The sequence below is a fragment of the Nematolebias whitei genome, chromosome 5 (assembly GCF_014905685.2).
Source record: "Nematolebias whitei isolate Nwh7 chromosome 5, NemWhi1, whole genome shotgun sequence".
NCBI lineage: Eukaryota > Metazoa > Chordata > Actinopteri > Cyprinodontiformes > Rivulidae > Nematolebias > Nematolebias whitei.
The window spans coordinates 10,577,566-10,603,240 of NC_056502.1; the positions used below are offsets into that span (position 1 = coordinate 10,577,566).

The following is a 25,675-nucleotide window of genomic DNA, read 5'->3' on the forward strand; positions in this document are numbered from 1 at the left end:
TGAAAGAAGCAGAAATGAGCCCAAAAAAGTGGAAATCGTCTGAAAAAAGTAGAAATTTGCTGGAAAAAGGTGAACAGCTAAAAATAAAATTCTGCTTCTTTCAGCCTAATTGGGCAAACTTGTGTTCTTTCTGCTTCCTTCTCATTTGCTTAACAAGCATTCACACAATTATGACAAGTATTCAAATGTCATGAAGCATAGCTAATATTCCTAGTAAATTAAAATTCAAGTACGCAAGAAATACTAACGTTATTGCTTAAAAAAATAGAAGAAGCAGTGAAATAAGGGTGGACGGAGCAGTGACCAACTTTAATCCTGGAAACCAACAGTTTAAACAAGGTTTATTTAACAGTTTACAACAAAAAATGTATTTTATTCTAATTGTTTTGTTTTGTTTTGTTTTGGACCAAGCATACCATATACATTTCATTAAAAGTAATGTTCAGTAGCCAGTTTTTGAAAATCACAACCTTTTTTTTGTGCATGACTTGCAAAACTGCATTCTCTTTATTCATATAAATTTGATACCCATCTTGCCAGCTGCCCCCATATTTATGACTTAATCTACCGAAATAGACTTCAGAAATGAAGAAGAGCAGATTAGGGCCAGTTTTCCAATAATTGCTATTTATTATCAGCATGATATTTAAACCTTTTTTTTTTTTTTTCTGTCTGAGGAGATCTCCCTGTGCTCATGCTCTGGAAACATGTTGGAGACGCCTGTGACATAATGCAGGTAGGTTTGAGATGAATCAGAGGCACTCACAGTTAGTTTGTGGATGTTTTGCGCAAAATATTATTCCACAAATGTTTTGAAGTTATCTATTTTCTCTCAGTGGTTATTAATTAGTTTAAAAACAAGACGTTATGCCACAGATTTTGTTAAAGCCTCAAATAAACCCATGAGTAGTGATGGATATAGACCAATACAGTAACAAATAATCACCCCTTAGGCTTCTGATCTCACTTATATTTCTACAGTCAAGGTGCAAAAAATAAATAAATAAATAAAAAATAAGATAAAATTTTCCTATAGTGGAGCCAAAATCTGAAGAGTTTTCCAAAGAAAGACTTAATTATAGAGGCATCTCCAACTGTTGTGTCCCAGTTATTCTTAGTCTGGCAGTCCCTGCAGGCGCATGGTACAAACAGAGGGCCAGGCAACCTGAGCTTGTATTGTATGCTGCTGTTCCAAAGGCAGGTGTGGCCACTAAAAGCTTATAAATAACCACATCCTTCCATACAGCATTGTGGCCTTGAATAATGCCTTCTTTACTTCTGGGACCGGTGTATTCAGTTCTTGTCTATCAAATCAACACTGTATGCTCTGTGCATAGTAAAATTAAGCAACCATGACACAGAGGTGTACAATAAAATGTCAGCTTCCTTTAACTAATTGCAAAAAAGATTAAATGAATATGGACCGACTAACAGACGACTTGGAGAAGGCATTCAACCACGTTCCTCTGGGAACCCTGTGGGAGGTACTCTGGGAGTATGAGGTACTGGGCCCTTTGATAAGGGCTGTTAGGTCCCTGTATGACCGGTGTCAGAGCCTGGTTCGCATTGCCGACAGTAAGTCGGACTTGTTACCGGTGAGAGTTGGACTCCGCCAAGGTTGCCCTTTGTCACCGATTCTGTTCATAACTTTTATGGACAGAATTTCTAGGCACAACCAAGGTGTTGAGGGGATCCGTTTTGGTGGCCTTAGGATTGCGTCTCTGCTTTTTGCAGATGATGTGGTCCTGTTGGCTTCATCAGATCGGGATCTACAGCTTTCGCCGGAGCAGTTCGCAGCCGAGTGTGACACGGCCGGGATGAGGATCAGTTCCTCCAAATCCGAGGCCTTGGCCTTGAGCCGGAAAAGGGTAGAGTGCCCTCTCCGGGTCAGGGAGGAGGTCCTGCCCCAAGTGGAGGAGTTCAAATATCTTGGGGTCTTTTTCACAAATGAGGGAAAAATGGAATGTGAGATCGATAGGCGGATAGGTGCAGTGTCTGCAGTGAAGCGGGCGCTGTACAGGTCTGTCTTGGTGAAGAGCGAGCTGAGTCAAAAGGCGAAGCTCTCAATTTACCGATCAATCTACGTTCCTACTCTCATCTATGGTCATGAGCTTTGGGTTGTGACCGAAAGAACGAGATCTCAGATACAAGCGGCCGAAATGAGTTTTCTTCACAGGGTGTCTGGGCTCTCCCTTAGAGACAGGGTGAGAAGCTCGATCATCCGAGAGGGACTCAGAGTAGAGCCGCTGCTTCTCCACGTTGAGAGGAGCCAGTTGAGGTGGCTCGGGCATCTGTTTAGGATGCCTCCTGGACGCCTCCCTGGTGAGGTGTTCTGGACATGTCCCACCGGGAGGAGACCCAGAGGAAGACCCAGGACACGCTGGAGGGACTATGTTTCTCGGCTGGCCTGGGAACGCCTCAGGATTCCCCCGGAGGAGCTGGACCAAGTGGCTAGGGAGAGGGAAGTCTGGGCCTCTCTACTTAGGCTGCTACCCCCGCGACCCGACCTCGGATAAGCGGAAGAAAATGGATGGATGGATGATGGACGGATGGATGGATGGACAGACTAACAGATGATGTCAGGCAGGAATCCCCGTGGACTATGATGTTTGCAGATGACATTGTGATCCGTGGTGAGAACAGGGAACAGGTGGAAGAGAACTTGGAGAGGTGGAGGTATGCACTTGAAAGAAGAGGAATTAAAGTCAGCCGTAGTAAGACAAAGTACATGTGTGTGAATGAGGGAGGCTGGGGGCAAAGTAATATTTTAAAGATGCCCTCATGAATGCTTCAGACTGGATCACATCAGGGCTCTGTCCCAAATTTGAGACGGATCTTTTCAAAAGTGAGAACATTGCAGTCTGGCTCTTGGTTTGGGGTATTGAGCAGCACAATTAAGAACAACGTCTTTTCAAAAGCAAAGTCAAAGTTCAAATATTTTGAAAAGAAACCAGATACTTGGAGCCTCATTCTGCTCAATGACCCACATGTTCAGCGTCTCCTGGTTTTCTCATGATGATGCCTCCTTTCTTTTCCTTTGACTCCTCTGCATCTGCTCTCCAATCTCCCTCCTCTGATCTCCAGCTTGCTCTTTCCAAGACTTTTTGAACGCATGGGATTGTAAAAATGTAGAGGCAGTTAGATGAACTAGATGGGGTTTTTTTTTAATCAGCTTGTCAGGTGTTATTGTATGGGGAGTTACTGTCACTGCACCTTGTGCTTTTATCATTTGTCCACTAAATCAATATAGCTGTTAGTGATGACTTGTGTGTCTGTGTGTGTGTGTGTGTGTGTGTGTGTGTGGTGGTGGCTTTGTGCGTCCATTTGGGAACAAGTGTGGCTCAGGATAAGGGTGTGTGTGGACAGGGGAGGTTGTCATTGGTCTATATTTACCAACTTAAGAATGAGAGAGTATTGTGTTGTCCACATAGTTGGCACCGAAGGACACTTTGTGTTCAGGGTCACCCTCATCTTTTCATCTATGGAAATGTAATGGAGAGAGGGAAGGGGATGAAGACAGTCAGTAAGAGGTATTAAAGAGAGGTGAGACACAAAGAGTCAACAATATCTTCAAGGTGAGAAACAAACGGGCAGACAAAAAGGAAAAAGGAACACTTTTGTCCCATACATCATCTTAACGCAGACAACATCTTTAAGAAAGGGTAAGTGTTGTTTCCTCAAACCTCTCCTTGACCCACTAAAATTAGCTTTTGGGGGATTTTGCTTTTTAATCAGTTAAACAAGGCACTCTCATTACCTTACATGATAACAGTAAGCCTGTGTAAACTGCATACTGTACCCCTTCAGTACAACTGCTAAAAGCTAGTAATTAGTCCGTCTTTGAATTGTCAGGGAAGATTCTTCTCGTTTATCCTGGGCATGCTTGCTTGTTTTTCCAGATGAACTTTTTAATGGCCTCGTTTTGCAACGGCCTCAGTGGATGTAGCTTTTAATTACTCTGTTTGGATGTTATGAGCTTCTCATTGTGTGCGGACAGAGCTTTCCTTAGCGTACAGAACATTTAATGATCTTCTATTGTAACAGTTTTTAATCATATAAAAGGTGAGAGTTTCACTCGAGAGACTGAAAGTGGCAATGGTTGTAGAATTGGTACCACTTTGCGCTAGCTCTTTTTTGTCCAGAGGCCTTGGATCCAGGCTTACCTATGAAGGTAAGAGAGGAGTAAAGGAAGCCATCTTTGTGAAGAGAACCCGTCCATCGTTAAACAGGGGTGGGGGTCTCCGTGTTCAACAGTCCTCCTCTTACAATGCTGTTTTTGTTAGTATCACTCAGCACCCTGTGAGTAGCAAGCGGCCATCGGGGCACTAACGACCATATTTGCCAAGTCCGCTTATTACAAGCGACTTTAGGCTTGTTTTTTTCTAAAGTCGCTTGCAAATCTTGTGAGTCATGAGTTGCTGTTTTTTGGGCTTGTTTTGAACGTGAAGTTGCTTATTTGGGCTAGCCTTCCTTTTCGAGTGAAACTAGTTTATTATCTCCCAGCTCCGCAAAATAAAGCAAAAGACGAGTAGTAGTAGGTAGTTTGTCCCCTCCACACCCCCGTTTCCTGTTTATCATTCCTGCCCAAGTTGGCGAGGTGACAGGCACACATAGACATACACAAATACGTTTGTGGGCGCGCACCCCAAACACTCGTACCATGACTGACCACTAGGGGGCTTCACTCACACGCAGATGGCAGGATGTTTTGTTTTTAAAAATATGTAGAAAAAATTACATATTCAAAATTATTATTTTTTTAGCAGAGCTTAAAAGTATGTTATTCAAAGTGTTTAGCATGTTTTTTTATTATTTATTTGTAATGCCATAGGCCCTGTGATGGACTTGCGACCCGTCCAGGGTGTACCCCGCCCCTCGCACAGTGATTGCTGGACATGGGCACCAGCGACCCCCGTGACCCAAAATGGAATAAACGGGTGAAGATAATGGATGGATGGATGGATGTAATGCCATAATACATTTATGTTTATACTGTTTAAAATGGCCTCTGCTTTACACAATGTGGTGAGTTGCCAGTTGGGCTTGTTTTGGGCTTGTTTTCATAGAGCTGGTTGCTTGTTTCTATCGCGAGATCTGGTGGTGGTCCTCCTTTATCATGTGAACAGCTAGTTCTGGATGTCAACCATAAACTGGTTGATCCACCATGAGACGGTGCTGTTTATTAGACTGAGTTTCTTGCATCTCCTCAGACTGAAGAGGCCTTTTAGATAAAAGACGAAACGTTTCAAGAAGAAGAATCCGTTCAGAGGAACTGACTTAACCTTGTTAAATTTTTCTACCTGGACTATTGAGCATGCATCAGGATACTTACCTATGAAGGTTGATAAGTTTTAATGTCTCACGCTGTGAATGCAATGAGCTGCACAATAAAAGTGAATTCAGCTGACCTGCTAGCGTATTTTTTCATTCAACCTTTATTTAAACAGATAAATCCCATTGAGCCTCGAAGACTCATTTACAAGTGAGACCTGTTTGGACAGACAAAAACAACGGTTAACTGGACACATGTAGGAGTTGGAGGCAAAAAAAAAAATCCTATCAGACTTTTTTTTTCTTGCCTGAGGAAAAAAAAACCTCTAATATAATAATAAGTATTAGCACGTTGGTTGGCCCAGTCGCTGTTTAAAGTGCTTTATAAATAAAATAATATGGTATGGTAGCTTGTTATCTAACTCTACTCTGTTTTTTTTCCACAATGCTTTCAAAAGAATACCACTTTTTGTTACCAATACTGTTTCTTGGCTGAATGAAGTGATCACTCAGAGGCGACCTGATTCTGTTTGTTGGGCTCGTTCTGCTTTCACTTCCCCAGAACAGCCACATGATTAATGACGGCCAAGTTGTGAACAGCAGCAAGGCGGACCTCACCAGATGGATTATTAGAGGCTCAGTGGCCCGCAAAAGGTTGATTTATTTAACCTGGGACTGTAACACACCTTTCCATAAAAACACCTTTTAAACCCCATTAGTTTGCACACAAATATATAATTCACTACAGTTTTATTAAATGAATCGTTTTCTTTGAGAAAATAGAAAAAAACTGCCTGAAGGTCTCAATTAAATTAACATTTAAAGATAAAGCTCTCAAAATGAATTGTATGAAATATGTTTAAGGACAGAATACATTTTAAGACCATAAGTCAAGTCACTGATGGGCTTAAATTAATCTTTTATTTTAGTCAGTTTTCTTTTTAAAGATCAGCCAGTTCAATGATAATATTAGATGAACTGACAGACAAATGTATTTTTTTTTTTATTATCTATATTTTATGTTCAATATTCGGATCGGATTTGAAATGACTAGTGATAGATGTTTACTACTATTTTGTAAAATGGTAGTCAAAAAATGAGAAATTTACTATTCACTTTCTTCTAAATCAAGAATGAAACTGTTTAATATTGATGCAGAAAGAAAAATAATTGCAAACTGTTCTGCTTTTAAATACACTTTAGAAAATACTTTGAAACCATGTCATAAGACGTATTCTTTAAAACAGTACAGTTCAAGTTTTGAAAGCTTTTTTTTTTCATAAAAGAAGACTTATCTTTTTTTAAATTATTTTATTAAAAAAATGTTTGTGTTTAGCAGCACATAATGTATTATCTGTGCATTGTCATGAGTCAACATGACAAATGATATTTACATAAGTCAAACTGTGGATTGATGAAATGTAAATTTTTAAGAATAAAACTAAAAGTCAAATATTTCTGCGACAGTTTTTAGAGCTCGGTTTGCTCTGTGGTGTTGAGAACGGTCACGTTGGACAGCTGCAGGTTCGATTCAAGGATTTATTGTCATTTGTGTGTATAAAACCTGCTCCAACGACGTGCTTCAATTCATTTCAGTTTATTTATAAAGCGCCAAGTCACAACAGAAGTCATCTCAGGGAACTGAACATTAATTTACATAAAAAGTCAGTTAATAATGTTATTTATCTGAGGAGCTTGAGAAGTGAGAGGAGGGGAGAGTCTAATGTCCATTAAATATGTTGTGAAGATAAGAACATAAAGAAAAGGTGAAGGAGGGACACAGCAATCCTTGTCTTTATTTAACTGAAACATTGGAAATGTAAAACCATTTTTCAGCTGATCTAACACTCGCTGCGAGGCGCTTAAATAAAACTGACTCCTAATGAAGTTGCTCTTACACCCGAGGTCTCAGTACTTTCTCTGGGTGGTCCTCTTTGACTCTCTACCCTGCTTCCTCCTACACAGCTGTGAAATCTCACTCCTGGACTCTCCTCCCATCAGGTCCCGACTGGGGTGGGTTACCATGGAAACCAAGACGGTGATGCTACGAGAGCAGGAGCAGCAGTCGTCCCAGATGTCTCACAGCATGCAGCTGTCTTCGCAGATAAAGAAGAGAACCTTCACTTCCAGGTGCAGATTCTACCGACAGAAGATAAAGGAATGACAACGCTGGTTGTACTGTTCACGAGAAGCTTATCGTTTAAATGATGAATCTGCTCAGATCGATTATTTTTAAACTGCAGAGCCGATAACAATCTAGCAGTTGCATATCACCAGAGGTTTACACTAAGATCAGCTTGTGTTGCCAAATAAGAGAGTTGGTTAAACCTTGAAAATAATGTGTCCGACCACGTGTTCTATCCAGATGTGTCATGCTCAGAAAATGTAACGTGAATGACCCTCTACATTACATCTTAGTTCAGTATCTGTAAAATCTACTTGGGTATTTTTGTGTTTGCAAACATCTATTAGCTGTGGCAGCCATCTTGAGCTGGACTGACACCATGGTCGACACCAACAGTGTGATTTGAATGAAATTCTACAGGAAATTTTAGATTAATATCTGTAAGAGTGGCTGAATTATAGCCGTTGTGTTTTCTAGAGCCTGTCGTCTGTAGCGGCCATACTGAATTGGATTTTCTCCAAAAGTTAACAACTTGCACATATCTATAGAATCGTCATTGTCCGCAAGGTTCAACAAAATCCATTCAGTGGTTCATGAGATATTTTCCTGATGCTACAGACAACTTATGACCCTTTTCCACTGTCACAGCGCGGGTCGGATATTTCCGGCTTGGCCTGTGTTTGAGGTCTTTTCCATTGTTCCTGGAACCGGCTCGCCTCCCTATATTCTGGCCCGGCTTCTCAAGGGGTCCAAGCGAGCCAAGCCGTGACGTCAGAAACGCTGTCGGTCACTGATTGGTCGGGGGGAGGAGTCTGTGGAGTCTTTCCAAACAAGTCGAGCCGCCATTTTTTCTCTCCCGCTTGCTATTAGCGATAACTCGAGGAGCGTATCTTTTAGTATTTTGAAGCTATACAACAACAATAATATCAAAGCCGTGGTCAAATGCAGAAGTGCAGGTGTTGTTGTGCTTGGTGGCCGACGAAAAAAGTCAAAGCGAGCTAGATGGAGCGATTGGAGGGTGGTTTGGACACGGTTACTGCTCTAGGAAAAGGGGCAAAATATGCACATGGAGGCATAAAGCAAATATACTATGGCCTTTAGCGAGGGGGGTGGAACAATACCGGTAATCCTAAACGTTTTATCGCAGCTAAGCAGTATTCTTCTGTGCCACTTCATTTGCCAAACAAAAACTATTATTGACATCTCAGGTCATTAAACTGCACGAGGGTCCGTGTCTTCCATTAGGATAAACACTGCCGTGCACGATGCACTCAGGTTTGTTTCTTCAATCACACAAATACCAGGATTAGCAATTACCAGAGGAGCAAAGTGTCCAGCTATTTAATGTAATGAAGCTCCCATAAAAATGCATTTAAATATTCATTATGCTGAAACTTTTCATCTTCATTAGAACACAATGAGCTGAATGCTGCGAGCAGCCAACAATGTACTGAAAAACAGCACGATCAGTTTCACTGAGGTCAAGAAAAACACTGAATATCAATCCCACTTTCACTTATAATCCAAATAAATTATCACTTTCATAAACTACAAAAACTCACATGTGCAAACCTCGAATTGTGAACAGATTTTTGTCACTGGTGGGTGAATTACTCGTGAAATGTGTTTAAAAGGAAAATACAACATATGGGCTCAGATGTTTAAACTGCTTAAATTTATAAAGTATTTATAGTGAAATGAAATTCTTAAATGCACGCACTGCTTTCATTTTATTAATCTGTTTTCTGAAGAAGCTGTAACCTCTCTTGTTCTTCCAGTTTGTATGATTGTAATCACCACTCTTATTGAGATCGATCTACATTTCCTGAAGCGAGGATCACATTTATTTTCAAAGTAAACAAAAAATAAAGGCAAGAATAAACTTTCAATTTTAACTTGGGAGTAAACAAGTTGCTAAAAAGGTGTAAATGTCTTCAAATGACTTCCAGCTGATAATCATAGTAAACAGCAGCTATTTGACTATAAGTGGAGTCTGTTTCAAATCATATTTTGACTTGAAACCTAAATATTTAAATGAATTAACAGAAAACTGGTTTTGAACATGCAAATAAATGTGTTATTGCCCACAGTTATAACAGCAAAACAAAAACTAAAGACAGGAACAATGTCATTTACATAGAAAACCTACCTGCAGCCACAGCACACTCATAAAACATTTACTGTAAAACATTTCCTCTGCATCAAACATTTTCACAAATCTGACCACAACGTAACTTACAATATAACTTATCTTACACCAAATGTTTTGTCCTCACTCTGATGTATTTAGCTTTTACTGCTCTGCAACACTTTCTATTATGGCGTTCATCATCCTCACACATTCACTCAAATATTGTACGGCAGGCCGGTCCGAGAGGAAAAATACCACAAAGCAAACACACGCAGGTGATTCCACTGAGATCAACAGAATCACTCCCGGTCTGCTCCAAAATGCTCCAGTCAAATTTGCCTTCGTTTTCACAGCCCCACAGCGGTGAGTTATTAAATTAGACTGACCTGTGGGTCCACAATCTCCAACTGCAGAATAAAGAGATTTGGACGTGGTTTTATCCTCGGGGATGGTAAAAATAAGCAATTATTCCATCAAGTTCACATTGAACTTATGATTTCAACTACTCTTTTGGTGTAAAAATAATTGTTTTACTTTTTTAAATGAGCAGGTGTGTACTTATACCATACTCAGTTCACACAGATTTACCTTCATGCTACAGATTTTTGTATTTGTTTGAGCACAATTTAAAAACGGAGTCCCTTTTATACAAAATGATTTATAAAATTACAATCAAACATGCATTTAGTACACCGCAGATATTTTGCAAAGTTAAACACTTGTGTGAAACTGAACATTATAAAAACTATTGATGCCGTATCAAACACATTGTTCAAATAATGACATTTTCCTCCTTTTTTAAACAAAAGACACTCGCATGTGCTGAACCTTGAACACTTACTTTGTTTTTACTTACTGCAAGTTTTACAGAAAGAAAAAAAAAACCACAAAGCAGTAGTACACAAGACCAATCCTGCACACTGATGAAAATATTTATGTGTTCAGTATATACAAATATGCAAAAGTACATTCCAGTTTTCATTGCTACCGTAAGCTCAGCAAACATTTGTGTTGATGGAAACTGTAAAAAACTATTCACAGCAAATGCATGCAACAAAAGTGCTTATTACAAATTACTGTATTTTTAATTAAACCTACGTGGTTGTGTTTAAATACTTGGTACGTAGGTGTGGCCATATATATATATATATATATATATATATATATATATATATATGTATAACCCGCAAGCACTGGCTGGTGGACCCCTGGGGGTCCAGGAACCCCAGTTTGAAAACCACTGATTTAGATAGTCAGAGCTTTGAAATGGCAAATAAACATAATGATGTACAAAGTATGTTTGGTCTAAAGTAGATAAAAGTGTTAATGTTTTGCAAAATGTGAGTCTGATGTGTTAGTTGTGCAAATCTAGGCTGCTGTTTTTCTACTTGATTGTAGCATTTTACTTACTGTGGGAAAAACTATATTAGTGTGCAAACCTGGGAGTAATTACTAGAACACAGTTTAAAAGTGGTCTCTTAATAGGTTTCATAAAACACAAAGAAGAAGTGATTTCATGTTGATCATTTTAAAAGAAGTGATGTGCTTCTGCCAACAATAGTTTGCTGTTTATTTTTTGTCTTGTGTGCGTTGACCTTTCCCTGCTGACATGAAACACTAAAAACAGATCGTCCTGTACTGCTCACGTTTTCCTCTTTTTTAATTCCTCCTGTCATTTCCTCCTGATTTTGAGGAAGGTTGTTCTTGTTTATTTAAAAAAAGCATGAACGTTCACCCTCTGCGCAGTGTGCAAGCCGCACGTTAAGTGTTTATTTGCCACGTCCTGAGTGTTTGCGTCTCTCTGTGTGTGCATAACTGTGGCTGTACTCGTGCAGTACTGCTCAGCCGCAGGCTCTGAGCTACATTATTAAACGACACAAGGCTCTGAGCACACACAGGGAACCTAAACAAAGCACGAAAACAAAAGCAGGACAGCAAAAGCAGAAGTCGTTCTCTGAACACCGTGAAATGGGGAATTTTTGTGGGTGTTTGCAAACAAAAGAAAACGAGAAGTTGTGGTAATTTGCATTGCAATTTGTAAAATGACTTGCTGAAAAGAACACCTGAGGCTATACGTTGTTGGCAACTGTAGTTGGGGGTTGTGTGAAACACACGCACACACCTGAGTAAACAGTTCTGGAACACATCTTGTGAGTTATTTTTCAAGTGTGTGTTACCTTAGAGAAGATGGATTGTTCTGTATTGAATTTTTACGTACACATTAGACACAACATGTTCAAAATAAATCTAACTCAATCCCAAAAAATGACATTCATGCATATTATAACTGTCGTTGCTCCTAATAAACAAATAAATCTCTTCTGTGGATAGAACAACAGAAATGTTTGCTTTTCTTGTTACAAATACTTCTTTCGATCTCATTGCCATGAATCACGGTCACCAATGCTTATGAAGCATCCACACTGTTGTGATCCAGTTTTCTTACGTACGTTTTTCGGCGTGATTCTCGTCCCACAGTTTTCAAGCTATTACATACTGTATGAAAAATATTCAGCTCTTTCAGACCAATCCTGTTATGACTTTTGGTACTGGTGCAACTTTACCTTGTAGAAATATTTAGCCTTTTCCACCACTGTTTTCTCATAAAATGAAATAAGCTTGTTTCACATCCTTCATATCTTTAGTGTTTTTTACCTTTTACTGCTCCTTTCACATTTATGTTCTGGTTCAGCTTCCTTGTGCAAATTTAAACCTTTTGTTAAGCAACTTTCAGCTAATTTCAGCTGCTTTTTCAGCTGGTTTGTGCTCTTTTCAGAGTCTGTCTGCTAACAACACTTTAGTGTTTCTGCTAACTCCTTTCTGCTAATTTCAGCTTGTTGTGCTCATTTTAGCTTATTTCTGACAGTTTTAGCTTTTTTCTATTTAGCTGTTTTGTGCTAATTTTAGTGTTTGCAGCTAATTCCACATTTTATGTAGTCATTTCAACTTTTTTCAGCCTAATTCAGCAAAAAGTGCTTTCTCCACTTCCTTCTGATAATTTAAGTTGCTTTCTGATTTTTTAGCTGCTTTTTAGCTGTGGTTTTTTTTGTTGTTGTTATTTTTTGGCTAATTTCAGCTTTTTTTTTAGATAAATTCCACCTTTATGTGCTAATTTCATGCTTCTTTCAACCTAATTGGGCAAACGTGTTATTCCTGCTTTCTTCTACTAATTTAAGCTTGATTTGCCTTTTCAGCTATCTTTTAAAAAAATTTTTTTTTAGCATTTTTAGTTAATTTCAGCTGTTTTCAGATAAATTCAAGTTTTTCATGTCAACTGCTACTTTCAGCCTAATTAACTTCTTTATGGTAATTTCAGCTTGCCATGCTTCTTTCAGCTTTTTTCTGTTAGTTTCCACTTTTGCTGCTATTTCAGCTACTTCCATCCATCCATTATCTTTACCCGTTTATTCCATTTTGGGTCACGGGGGTCGCCGGTGCCCATGTCCAGCAATCACTGTGCGAGGGGCGGGGTACACCCTGGACGGGTCGCAAGTCCATCACAGGGACACATAGAGACAAACGAGACAAACAACCATTCACTCTCTCACTCCCACCTAGGGACAATTTTAGAGTTACCAATCAGCCTAACATGCATGTTTTTGGTCTGTGGGAGGAAACCGGAGTACCCGGAGAAAACCCACGCATGCACGGAGAGAACATGCAAACTCCACCCAGAAAGGCCCCTGGACCGGGGTTTGAACCAAGGACCTGCTCGCTGAGAGGCAGCAGCTCTACCAGTTGCGCCACCGTGCTGCCCTATTTCAGCTACTGTTTATGCTAATTTTAGCCTTTTCAGCTAATTCCACATTTTTAAACTCATTTCAGCTCCTTCCACTTCCTACTGGTAGTTTAAGCATCTTTCTGTCTTTTCAGCTACTTTTCAGCTTTTTTTTTTGTTGCAAATTTTGGCTTTTTTTTAGCTTATTTCCTAATTTTTGCACTCATTTCTGCTAATTAATAACTAAATCATCAAAAAAAAAGTGTTATTTCTGCTTCCTCCTGCTCATTAAGGCTTGTTATTTCATTTCAGCTGCATTCAGTGTGTTTTTAGCTCATTTCAGCTGTTTTTCAGCAAGTTCTTCTGCAATAAGCATTCACACTGCATTTTCACAGGAAATGCAGTTTCTCTAGTTTGTGATCTAACGCTACACAAAACACACAAACAGCATAAATAAAACCTGACACAAATACATCGTAGGACATGAAGGTTTAAGATACTATGGTGCACAACAAACACCAAAAGCACTGCACCATAAAAAAACTATTATAAAGAGCCAAACCTTTGGCCTTTAGCCCACATTATTATGTGTGTGAGCTCTCATCAGCAGCCACTGTTCCCCCTGACTGAGTACGCTCCCTGAAGACAATAGCATGTGTGTTCGTACACTGATGAGAGAAAGGGGAACACTGACAGAGCTGAAGCAGCTGATTATGATTATGACATTTCTAACACTTGAGTAAAATTGGGTCAGACAGTAGGCTGCACTGTTTGAGTTGCTAAATTAGACTTCGCGCACAGGATGCACCCAGAGACTTTACCTTGTAAAATCACATAAATAGGTTACATTTCAAAAGACAAGTAACTAGTTTTGCATTTTAAAATGCACAGAGGATCCTTGCTTTTGCACTTTTATTGTGACTCATACTTGCTTTTTATTTTAAGTCAAAGAATGAATAATACAGTAAATGACACTACTGTGCAAACATTTTAAAGTAACCTGATTTATACAACATCTCAGTGAAGCAAAATGTTTGTTTTCTTTTTAATGAATTCATGAATACTTTTTGAAATTTTAATTTGAACAATTGCAGCTTTTTCTCTCAGGTTTAGACTAGCCATTGTTTCTGACCATTTCCTGAAATTTTGATTCTTGCTAATACAATAATGACCTAGCAATTTATTCACATTTAATCCCTCTTTTTGGGGGGGTGTGAATAGCTGGCTGAATCCCTGAGGTGCATAGAAACATGACTCCTCATGCACCTTACATATATCAGCATTAGGCAGAGCTCATTCTGATGTACGCCCTGTTCTGCTGCTCAGTCAGAGAAAATTAGAGCTGGTGCTGCTTTCAAGTGGCAGAGGAGAATAATGATCCCATGAATAGATTAGATAATGTGCCATAATCCATGACAAAATGAAAAGACAGGCTAATATGAGCACATATTTTCTCAATTACCAGAATAAATAACGCTAAAGGATGATGAAAGCAGATCTCCATTTTTCTCTTTTACTTGTGTCATTTGATTTGCAAGGTGTGTGTTAATCAGACTGTTTCCTTTCCTCCTCAACATGCGCCGACTCCCCAGCGATGAGGAAGCTTCTCCTTCTGGTTTGTATCCTATCATTCCTGCTGATGTGATGTCTGTCAAAGAGATCCTCAATATGAGCAACTTGCCCTGCCACAGGACATGGTGAGAAAACATGCTGCCACAATAGACAAGTAGTCCTCATCATAGATCAAGAAATACATTTTAATAAATTAAAACTAATATTCATAATATCAATTTATATTTCAACTTAGTTGATATATCATGATAGATAGCTCTTATAATTAGAAGTTATACAGCCTAGCAGTATCATACCATGATGTAATACATCCCAAAAAGCCTAAAATATTATGTATAACTCAAGTATCTATAAAATAGTGCAATATCTTTATAGAGAAAAATTCTGACCTCCAGCTGCAGCTCCTCACTAAAGAAGCATATTTAAATTTCTCATCTCGGAAAATCTTTTGTGGATACAAAATTACTAAATCTGTGTGGGTCTCCTTTTCAGAAACTAAATTAAAGACTGCGAGCAAGCCTCCACTTGTCTCCTGAGGACTTCCTTCCTAGATGATCTGAGCATGTCATAAAGCTCTGCCTCCATCAAAACTCACCACCAAATCCTCTTTCTCTGCTCTTAATTGGAGAAAGAAGAGTAGGTCAAGTTTCACTGATGTATTATGCTGCAAAGAAAGTAGAGAACAAGAGCTTTTAAACACTCAATCTATAATAGAAATCAGGCTTTTCCCCTTTCTCATCCATCTCTCTGTGAGGCCAGCTGGGTCCTTTCATTTGTTTTGTTTTTTTAAGAATGTCACGACAGCAATAAGTCATAATCATTTAAATGAGTCATAGCTTTCACTTTTTATTTTGTACAGAGAAGAGGAGAAAAAAACTACTTTCTGTTGGAAGAAGTAAAATGTTAGTTTGTAAAATTTTACAATTATAAGTTTACAAATTCTTTAACATATTTTTATTTTTTGCTTCATAGGGAAATTAAATAGCAAAAACAGCCACTAGGGAGCTCCTACCAGTGTATCTTTTGCGCTGGGCCAAAGCCTGGAAAAATGGTGAGGGTTGTGTCAGGTAAAACTAATGTGTGAGTTCATCAAAGTGACACCATACCAGATCGGTCGAGGCCCGGGTTAATAACGACCGCCACCGGTGCTGATGACAAACAGGGTGCCGGCAGAAAGTGTGCTACTGTTAGTTGAAGACCACGAGGAGAGAAACATGTCAGGAGACAGAGGGAGAAGAGGAAATTCAAGAATGTAGGACTGAGGGTAGCAACTCTAAATGTGGGGACAATGACAGGCAAAAGTATAGAGTTGGCTGACATGATGCAGAGAAGGAAGGTAGATGTTGTATGTGCCCAGTAGACCAAGTGGAAGGGCAACAAGGCTTACAGCATTGGAGAAGGGTTTAAGTTTACCATGGTGTGGATAAAAAGAAATGGAGCAAGGGTGGTCCTAAAGGAGGAGTTGGCAAAGAATGTAGTAGAGGTGAAAAGAGTGTCAGAAAGGGTGGTGTGTTTAAAGGAAGAAGTAAAAGATCTGATGCTAAATGTTGTCAGTGGTTATGCTTCACAGGTTGGATGTGACATAGAAGAGAAAGATACATTTTGGAAGTATGTGGATGAAGTGATAGAGAGTATTCCCAGGGAGGAGAGAGAGTGGTGATCAGAGCATGCCTCAATGGACATGTTGGTGAAAGAAACAATGGGGATGAGGAAGTGATGGGTAAGTGTGGTGTCATGGAACGAAACCAAGAAGGACAGATGGTGGTGGATTTTGTCAAGAGAATGAAAATGGTTGTCAACACTTATTTCCAAAAAAGGGAGGAGCATGAAGAAAGAGCACCACAGATGCCGTCTTTGCTTTGAGAATGCTAATGGAGAAGTGCAGAGAGGGTCAGAAAGAAATTCAATGTGTCTTTGTGGATTTAAAAAAAGCATATGACAGGGTGCTGAGGGAGGAAGCTCAGTCCTCACCTCCTTCTAGGTGTACATTGGAGAGCATCATGTGCTCCAGCATCAACGTGTGGCATGGAGGCTGCACAGCTGCATAAAGAAAAGATTTGCAGAGAGTGGTGAAGGCTGCACAGAAGACTGTTGGAGTCAGTCTCCCCACCATCACAGACATCTACACCTCTAGATGCAGGAAGAGAACCACCTGCATCATGAAGGACTCCACTCACCCAGCACATGCACTTTTTGCCCCACTCCCCTCAAGCAGGAGGTTGAGGAGCATTAAGTGTAGAACCACTAGACTGAGGAACAGCTTCTACCCTGAAGCTGTTAGACTCATGCATATCTAACCAGAAAAAAATCACTGTAATGACACTTTAAATGGTGATATGTCACTTTGTGCTGCTGATTATCCATGCTGCCGATTTCTTACCCATAAGCTGCTATATTCATGCCCATCTGCTCACAACATACTCATGTTCTCCATCCATTATCTTTACCCGCTTATTCCATTTTGGGTCACGGGGGTCGCTGGTGCCCTTGTCCAGCAATCACTGTGCGAGGGGCGGGGTACACCCTGGACGGGTCGCAAGTCCATCACAGGGACACATAGAGACAAACGAGACAAACAACCATTCACTCTCTCACTCATACCTAGGGACAATTTAGAGTTACCAATCAGCCTAACATGCATGTGTTTGGTCTGTGGGAGGAAACCGGAGCACCCGGAGAAAACCCACGCATGCACGGAGAGAACATGCAAACTCCACCCAGAAAGGCCCCTGGACCAGGGTTTGAACCAAGGACCTGCTCGTTGAGAGGCAGCAGCTCTACCAGTTGTGCCACCGTGCTGCCCTACATTATTATTGTGTAGCATATATTTTAGATCCCTGTTTCTTTTTTATACTTTATATTTTTGCTATTTTGGGTGTAAATGGGACTTGGAGTACATAATTTCATTCCATCTCATGTACCACATGTGATGCGAATGACAATAAAGAACTTTGAACCACCATGAACTTTGAACTTTGATGGGGACAGCAGGACAGTGGTGAGATGTGCAGTAGGAGTGACAGATAGCTTCAAGGTGGAGGTGGGAGTGCATCAAGGATTGGCTCTGAGCCCCTTCTTGTTTGCTCTGGTGATGGACCAACTAACAGATGAGGTCAGGCAGGAATCCCTGTGAACTATATTTTGCAGATTGTGATCTGTGGTGAGAACAGGGAACAGGTGGAAGAGAACTTAAATAGGTGGAGGTATGCACTTGAAAGAAGAGATGAAAGTCAGCCGTAGTAATACAGAGTACATGTGTGTGAATGAGAGGGAGGCTGGTGGAACAGTGAGGCTACAAGGAGCAGAGGTCACAAAGGTTCAGGACTTCAAGTACTTGGGGTCCACTGTCAAGGAAAATGGGAAGTGTGGTAAAGAGGTGAAAAGGAGTCCTGGCAGGATGGAGAAGATGGAGAAAATTTTCAGGAGTGATTTGTAACAAAAGGTTGTTAACAAAGGTCAAAGGAGAAGTTTACAAGACAGTGGTGAGACCAGCTATGACAAAAAGACAAGAGAAAGAACTGGAAGTGGCAGAAATGAAGATGTTGAGGTTCTCCTTAGGAGTGACATGAATGAATTAGGAAGATTGATCCAAGAAGATTAGCAATGAGATCATCAGAGGTACAGCACAGGTTGAACAACTGGGAGATAGAGAGGCCAGACTGAGACGGTTTGGACATGTCCAGAGGAGGGACAGTGGGTATACTGGTAGAAGGATGTTAGAAATGCAGCTGCCAGGAAAATGACTGAAGAGATATGTTGATACAGTTAGAGAGGACATGAAGGTATTTGGAGTGAGGACAGAGGATGCAGAGGACAGATTGAAAAGAAGGAAGATGAATTGTTGTAGCAACCAGTAAAAAAGGAAAAGCCAAAAGAGGAAGAAGAGAAATTAAATAGCAAAAAACAACAACCAAAAAAAAAACACTAATTCAAGTTTTAATTTCCAAGTTTTTGTTCTGTTAATTGGGGATCAATTATTAAGTTTTGATAATAGAGTTGGATCTTTTTTGTCGGTTACAATACATTATTGTATCAAATGAGCTGAAACTAAAGGAGTGCAAAATCTTTTTTTTTTTTTGACCAGTAAAAAGTATGCCATACATAATAGATTTACTATTTTTGTTGAGAGAGGCAATAAACCTATTTCAAACATTGTAAGAGATTTAATTAAGTCTATTTTAGGGAAAGTCTGCAGTTTTATGGAAGGAATTACTGAAATAAATTTTGGCTTTAATGTGTACGATGAATATTTGTTTCTCTACAAAACTATTTCATTGCAGCTTTTAGTACTGAAAATAGTAGAAAATGCTTAATTAACAAGAGCTGGATTTCATTTCTGCACCTTTATACGTTGCTTCGTTTTAAAGTAAGAAAATCTCTCTTTAAGTAGGAAATCAGCCTCATTAATGCTACAATTTAAAAGTCAAAAAGTCTGCTATATAAAAAAGGTGTACTACTTAATTTTCAAGCCATAACTATAATTATTCACTAACTTTATCAATGTATTTGGTTACAGTAACCCTAATAACAGACACCCAATGTTTGATAAAGTGCAGCTTATTATTTCACAAGATTTTCACAACTTTAAATTGAAATATTCCTATTAACAATTAAAGTGTTATTAACCAATTTAGCCAAAGCAAAATTAATAGGATTAGTTAGGACAACTTATCAAACTGTTTTCCCCCTTAGTCACAAATCCATGTACAGAAAAATAAAAATAAATGAAGTGAAAATGTTTACTAAAGAAAAAAAAAAAAGAGATAATTTGTTTTGCAACCAGACGTCATTAGCTACCAATTCTCAAATCCTCTAAACATAAGTGAATCTGAATCTTTTGTTGACAACATGCGCTGCAGAGCCGTCCTCTCTTTAGTCGCTGATGATCGTGCTGCCAGGACAGGATTACTGCTCAGCTGTCAGAAACAGCGTGTCATATCTAAAAATAAGGTCTTAGAATAGAGAGGTTCGGGTCACATGAGAACAGAAGCGGGGGGATTATTGCCTCTAGTGACTTGATTTGCGTTACCAAAATCCCTCTTTTGCTGTAAGGGCACCTTGTCCTGTCTGGGTCACACGCTGTCTGTGTTGAGATTTAAAAGCACTTTCACAATTGGAGGCTTAGCAGCAGCAACAGCAACAGCCTCTTTATGGTTCTACAATACAACTGAAACGTACTTGGACTTTTGTGTCAAAACAAATACGACATATCTAATGTCTGAACTTCAGCATTAATGCTAAAAAACACTATTTTTACTCTCTCAAAAGGAACTTTTTTAAATTCGTGTAACCACGTGGCTCTGCAAGCTCAGCATCTCACCTTTCAGTTGGTGTCCTCTCCCATGCCGCCACCATAACCAGCAGTCTTATAACTTACAGCCAATTCCATTCGTTTACGTTTTTTTCTGTTTTTCTCACCTTCAGACTTTTCCAGCTCGCTAAATCATTCTGCCTTTTGAATTAGCTAGATTAAATCTGTTTGAAGCCTGCTTTCTCCACCATTGCTTCTTTGATGTGCTGATGAAGTTCTGTGGACTGAAACTTTATCATCAAGGCGATTTAGCACAGAGGCTGATTAACTTGTAGGGATACAGAAAGTCTTAAAGATGATGCTGAAACTCTTGAGGGCTGGAATGTTACTTTGGGTCTAACAAGATGGGAATGGGTGGTATTGGTTTCAATTTCTCTGCAGTTTAGCTCCAACCACATGTTTCTATCTGACTGGGTTTTCCACCACCTCGCTTACGTGTTTAGGGAAAAGACATATGTTTTGCGTCAACCATTTTCTAAATTTCCATCTGGAGCAATATTTAAGCCACGAACCGCCTCATACTCATTGACTTAATCAGGATTGCAGTAATTCACCCCCTCAAGGATGAACTCTTCTGAGCCAAGAGATTAAAAACATTGACACACACTAAATTAGTCAGTGGCATCGCAATTCAAAACTGAGTCTTTGAGCACCTGAGTGTGCATATGCATCTATGCAAGTGTATGCATATTCATTCATGCAGTGTTCGCATTTTACAAAATGATTACGACCATTTGGGGGTCCATTCATGCTCCAGTTGCCATCAAGGCAGTAAAATTGTGTGTGAATACTAAATAATTCTGCTCTTTGCCGGGACAATGGATGTTTATGTGTTTGTGAAGTATGCTCTCAAATAGTGAAGCCCTGGGGACTGTCAATCAAAGGATGGTTCAGGATACACAAGCGTTTCTCCTGTGTTGAGAGAAGACTATTAAAACGCTGCGCTTAAAATGCAGTCAACGTTCAGGACTGTCCTGGAGCATGTTTAAATCAATGCATATGGATGAACTGCGCGTACACAAGAGGTGCTTGATGTTGTCTGGAAATACTCAGAGCCACACGCGTTACATGTATGGGTACTGATTACCTTTGGGTTCCACAGTTGTTTAAAGGCTTCTTCTTTTGCTTAACAACCTTCAAAATGTACCTTGAGTGCAAATTCAGGTACAAAGACCAAGATATAGCAATCAACATTTACTTAAACATACAATCCTTGAGTTCTAATCATTATAGTACGATAATATAAGTACACAAAAATGTATTAAATTTGCAGAATACATTGTTAGACCTTTATTTATACAGGTTATTTCCCATTGAGCCTCGAAGACTCATTTACATGAGCGACCTGATTATATAACTTTTTATAATCTATAAGACGTAATTTTAAATTTATAAGACATAACTTTGATATGATGAACAGGTGTAGTCATTTAACAAGTTCTGTAAAAAAAAAATTAAAAAAAAATCATAAGGATACATATACAGAATTACTCCAATGTCTGCTGTGGAATCACATGTGGAATAGCACTGCACTAAGCCACATCTGTAACACCTAATATGTTTGTTGCTGCTGCACTATGTGACTGTATCATGTATGTCATACCTTACCATTAATTCAGTTCAGTTCAATTTAGTTCAGTTTATTTGTAAAGCACTAAGTCACAACAGAAGTCATCTCAGTGCACTGAACAGAAACTTCCACACATACAAATAATACTTTAACATTATTTATCTGAGGAGCAGACTGCTTTGATTTTAACTCCATCACAGAACTCTCATCTTGAGCAAGCATGAAGGTGACAGTGGAAAGGAAAAACTCTCTCATGAGGAAGAAACCTTTAGCAGAACCAGGCTCAGGACAAGCGACCATCTGCTTCGACCGGTTGAGTTTGAGAGGAACAGATACACAATGGCAGGTCAAGAATCTACTTAAAATAGAAATATTATCAAATGAAAACTATTCAATTTTAACAATTCATTTTAGGAAATGAGGACAGTTTGTCATCTAGTAGTCCAAGTGTACAGCAGCATAACAAGCCAACCCTAACTATAGAATTGATCAAAAAGGAAAGTCTTAATCCCAGTCTTAGAACTGGACAATGTGTCCGGCTCACAAACAGAAACTGGAAGTTGGTTCTACAAGTTCAAGTTCAAGTTGCGTTTATTTGTCGTATGCAAGCAAGGTTAACACAGGGTTAACAGTACAATGAAATGCTTGATAACTGAAAGATCTTCATCCCATTCTGCCTTTGGAAACTCATAGGATCCACAAGTAAACCTTCAATCTGAGAGCGAAGTGCTCTGTTAGGAAAATATGTAACAATAAGATCTGTAACATAAGATGGAGTTAGATTGTTGAGAGCTTTGTAGGTTAGAAGTAAGATTTTGAATTCAATTCTGAATCTGACAGGGAGTCATGGAGAGAAGCTAAAACTGGAGAGATATGATCTCTCCCACTAACTCCAGTCAAGACTCTGGCAGCAGCATTTTGGATCAACTGAAGACTTTTTGAAAAAGTATTTGGACACCCAGATAATAACAGTCCAGTCTAGACATGACAAATGCATGAACCAGTTTTTCTGCATCATTTTTAGATAAGATGTTTCTAATTTTAGCTCATCAAAAATCACAATTCATCAACGTTCAACAAAGTCCATGCTCAATAATCCAGGTACACAATCCAACATTTTTCAGTCAGGTCATCTGGACAGTTTCTTTTTTTGTGCTGAAACATTTCGCCTTCGATCCGGAAGGCTTCATCAGTCAAGGAAACACACAACACAAAACTGATTCTACCCCCCAACAGCTTACTCCACTTTATTTTTCTTTAAAATAAGCAAAGAGAGTGCAAAACAACAAAAACAATGTAGACAATAACTTCATTTCAGTTCAGAAATTTTGGTTCATTTTTCATTTGCCATCATTAAAATGGTTTAATTTTGTCAGATAATCTTAATATTGTTTATTGTTTTTTTAAATGAACAGTATAAACCATCCACTGCTTTATATTTGTTGACTAATGTATACTATATGACATTGCTGTCCAAAGGAAAAACAAGAATGTTTCTTCTGACTGAAAGAAAAAAGAAAAATACTTGAACTCCTCAAAATCACCATCAGAACAGCTTGAGGAAAAGTATGAAAGATGATCTCACACAGCCAGTGACACTGCACTCATATGAACCGCAACACCTGAGTGGTTTTTGAGTGACTGCAGCATATCACTTCACATTCATGTGAATCAGTGGTGACAGTCAAGTTGGATTTACACTCAACTTCTCAGGCCTCACAAGATCGAGTGAGCATGGCTGACACATGTTGCTCCAAACATCGCTCAAACTTCTGCCTTTGTTGCAGTTTCTATTCTTATTACTTCTTCTGCTGAAGGTTAAACACGTTTTGACAGATTCTAAACACGTTCGTTTATAGTAGAAATGTTAAATCAACCCTTCAAATGTGTTTCTTTGCTTGGCCCACTTATTAGATCAAATGATGACTGTTTTGAATTACCGTATTTTTCACCGTACACATCGCACCGCCCTACAAGTCAGTCCAAATATGTCTAATAAAGTAGAAAAATTCATAAATATGTCGCTTCGCCATATACGTCACATCTATTATACGTCACTGCTGACGCGCCGTGTTTGTTACGTGTCACCACTGACAACCTGGAAATGTGGGCTGGTGTTGTGCCAAAAATCGATTGGCTGCCAAATGGCGGCTGCGGGGGCGTGTACAGGAGGACTTTAACAAGAATTTAGCAAGATTAACACTTAAAAACTATTATTTGTTTGCTCGAAATTATAGTAAAGGTGTGTCTCCTTCTAACTTTTGCTTAATAAATGCACTTTGACAGTCCAATCAGCTGCATTTTCAAAAGCTGATATGTGGAAACATGAATGTGCCGAAGGCGACTCCATCCATTTTTTCAAAATTTAACAAGAAAACCACCTAAAAACTATTATTTGTTTGCTCGACTTTATAGTAAAGGTGTGTCTCAGTTGAACTTTTACTTAATAAAGGCACTTTGATGGTCAGATCAGCTGCATTTCACCGGGGCGGTGCAGCGAAATGAAGCTGATTCAGTTGCTCCAGGCAGATGACGGTGGCAGCCTATGGCAAGCCTATTGTGTCATTACTAGCTACTTTCACCTATTACATGATACAACGGCATGTCTTATTACTCAAGCACCATCTAGTGGCTGAAAATGGTAGTGTTCACTTTTTTTAGTCAGAATGAATGAAAACGGTCATATCTCAGCCAAATATTGGTTTATAAATATGGGAAAAAATCCATAAAAACGTCGATTCGACCTGTAAGTCACAGGGCATGCAAATTATGCAAAAAAAAAAAAAACGTGACTTATAGGCCAAAAAATACGGTAGTCTTTGTGTTGACTGGTTTTATTTAGAAAAAGGTGTCAAGTACATAAAAATAAAGCTTTTAATTATCTGAACTGTTTCTATTAGGGAAATCCTGCAGGAAACAGCGGCTACCGATGTGGAGTATCAGAGGGAGGAGTGGACACGATTTGGAAACGAGGCTGAGAAGGTTGAGCTAGACGTAATCCGAAACCAACATGTGCTGCGTGCTCGTGTTGACAAAATGGCACTTCGAAGAAAGGTTTATTATTATTATTATTATTGTTGTTGTTATTGTTAGTGTTGTTGTTGTTACTATTTCTCTCAGAATCAGTCAAGTATAGTAAATGAATTACAAAGATGAATTCAATTCAGTTCAGTTAAGTCCCATCAGAAGTGGTCTCAGGGCACTGTACGAAAACATTAACAGACATAAAAACCAATTAGTAAAAGTTATTTATCTAAGGAAGCCAGCAGATTGTGTTGAATCTTCACTTAGTCATGGTCTCCCATCCTGAGCTAGCACAAAGGCAACAGTGGAAAGGAAAACGCCCTTTTAACAGGAAGAACCCTCCAGCAGATCCAGGCGCAGGACAAGCGGCCATCTGCTTTGAGCAGCTGGGTTTAGTAAACAGGTAGAGTAAAGCAAGTAAAGACAACAGCAGATAGAGGAAATGTGGTCAATTTGTAGCGTAAGCCTATAGCAGCATAACTAGGGGATAGCTCAGGAAGCCCAAGCCGACCCTAACTATAGGATTTATGAAAAAGAAAACTCTTAAGCACAGTATAAAAACTAGACAATGTGTCATTCTCAGAAACTGGAAGTTGGTTCCACAAGAGAGGAGCCTGATAACTGAAAGATCTTCCTCCCATCCTACTTGTAGAAACTCTAGGACCCACAAGTAAACCTGCAGTCTGAGAACAAAGTGCTCTGTTAAGAAAATATGGAACAATAAGATCTGTAAGATAAGATGGAGCTAGGTTGTTGAGAGCTTTGTAGGTTAGAAGTGAGATTTTGAACTGTATTCTAAATTTGACATGGAGCCAATGGAGAGAAGCTAAAACCAGAGAGATATGATCTCTCCTACTAACTCTCATTAAAATCCTGACAGCAGCATTTTGGATATCATTACAATAAATATATATATATATATATATATATATATATATATATATATATATATA

The 25,675-nt window shown here is 39.2% G+C and overlaps 1 protein-coding gene across 1 annotated transcript in view; it reads left to right on the forward strand.

The window, feature by feature from the left end:
* Positions 1–3,608: 3,608 nt before the first annotated feature.
* The window catches only part of myom3 (myomesin 3), an 88,700-nt gene continuing 66,633 nt past the window's right edge, over positions 3,609–25,675 (forward strand). The window contains exons 1-4 of the mRNA XM_037676814.1: positions 3,609–3,662; positions 7,273–7,401; positions 14,838–14,942; positions 24,599–24,752. Of these exons, the coding sequence (XP_037532742.1) occupies positions 7,295–7,401; positions 14,838–14,942; positions 24,599–24,752 (366 nt within the window). The 5' untranslated portion in view covers positions 3,609–3,662; positions 7,273–7,294. The remainder of the gene's footprint in view (positions 3,663–7,272; positions 7,402–14,837; positions 14,943–24,598; positions 24,753–25,675) is intronic.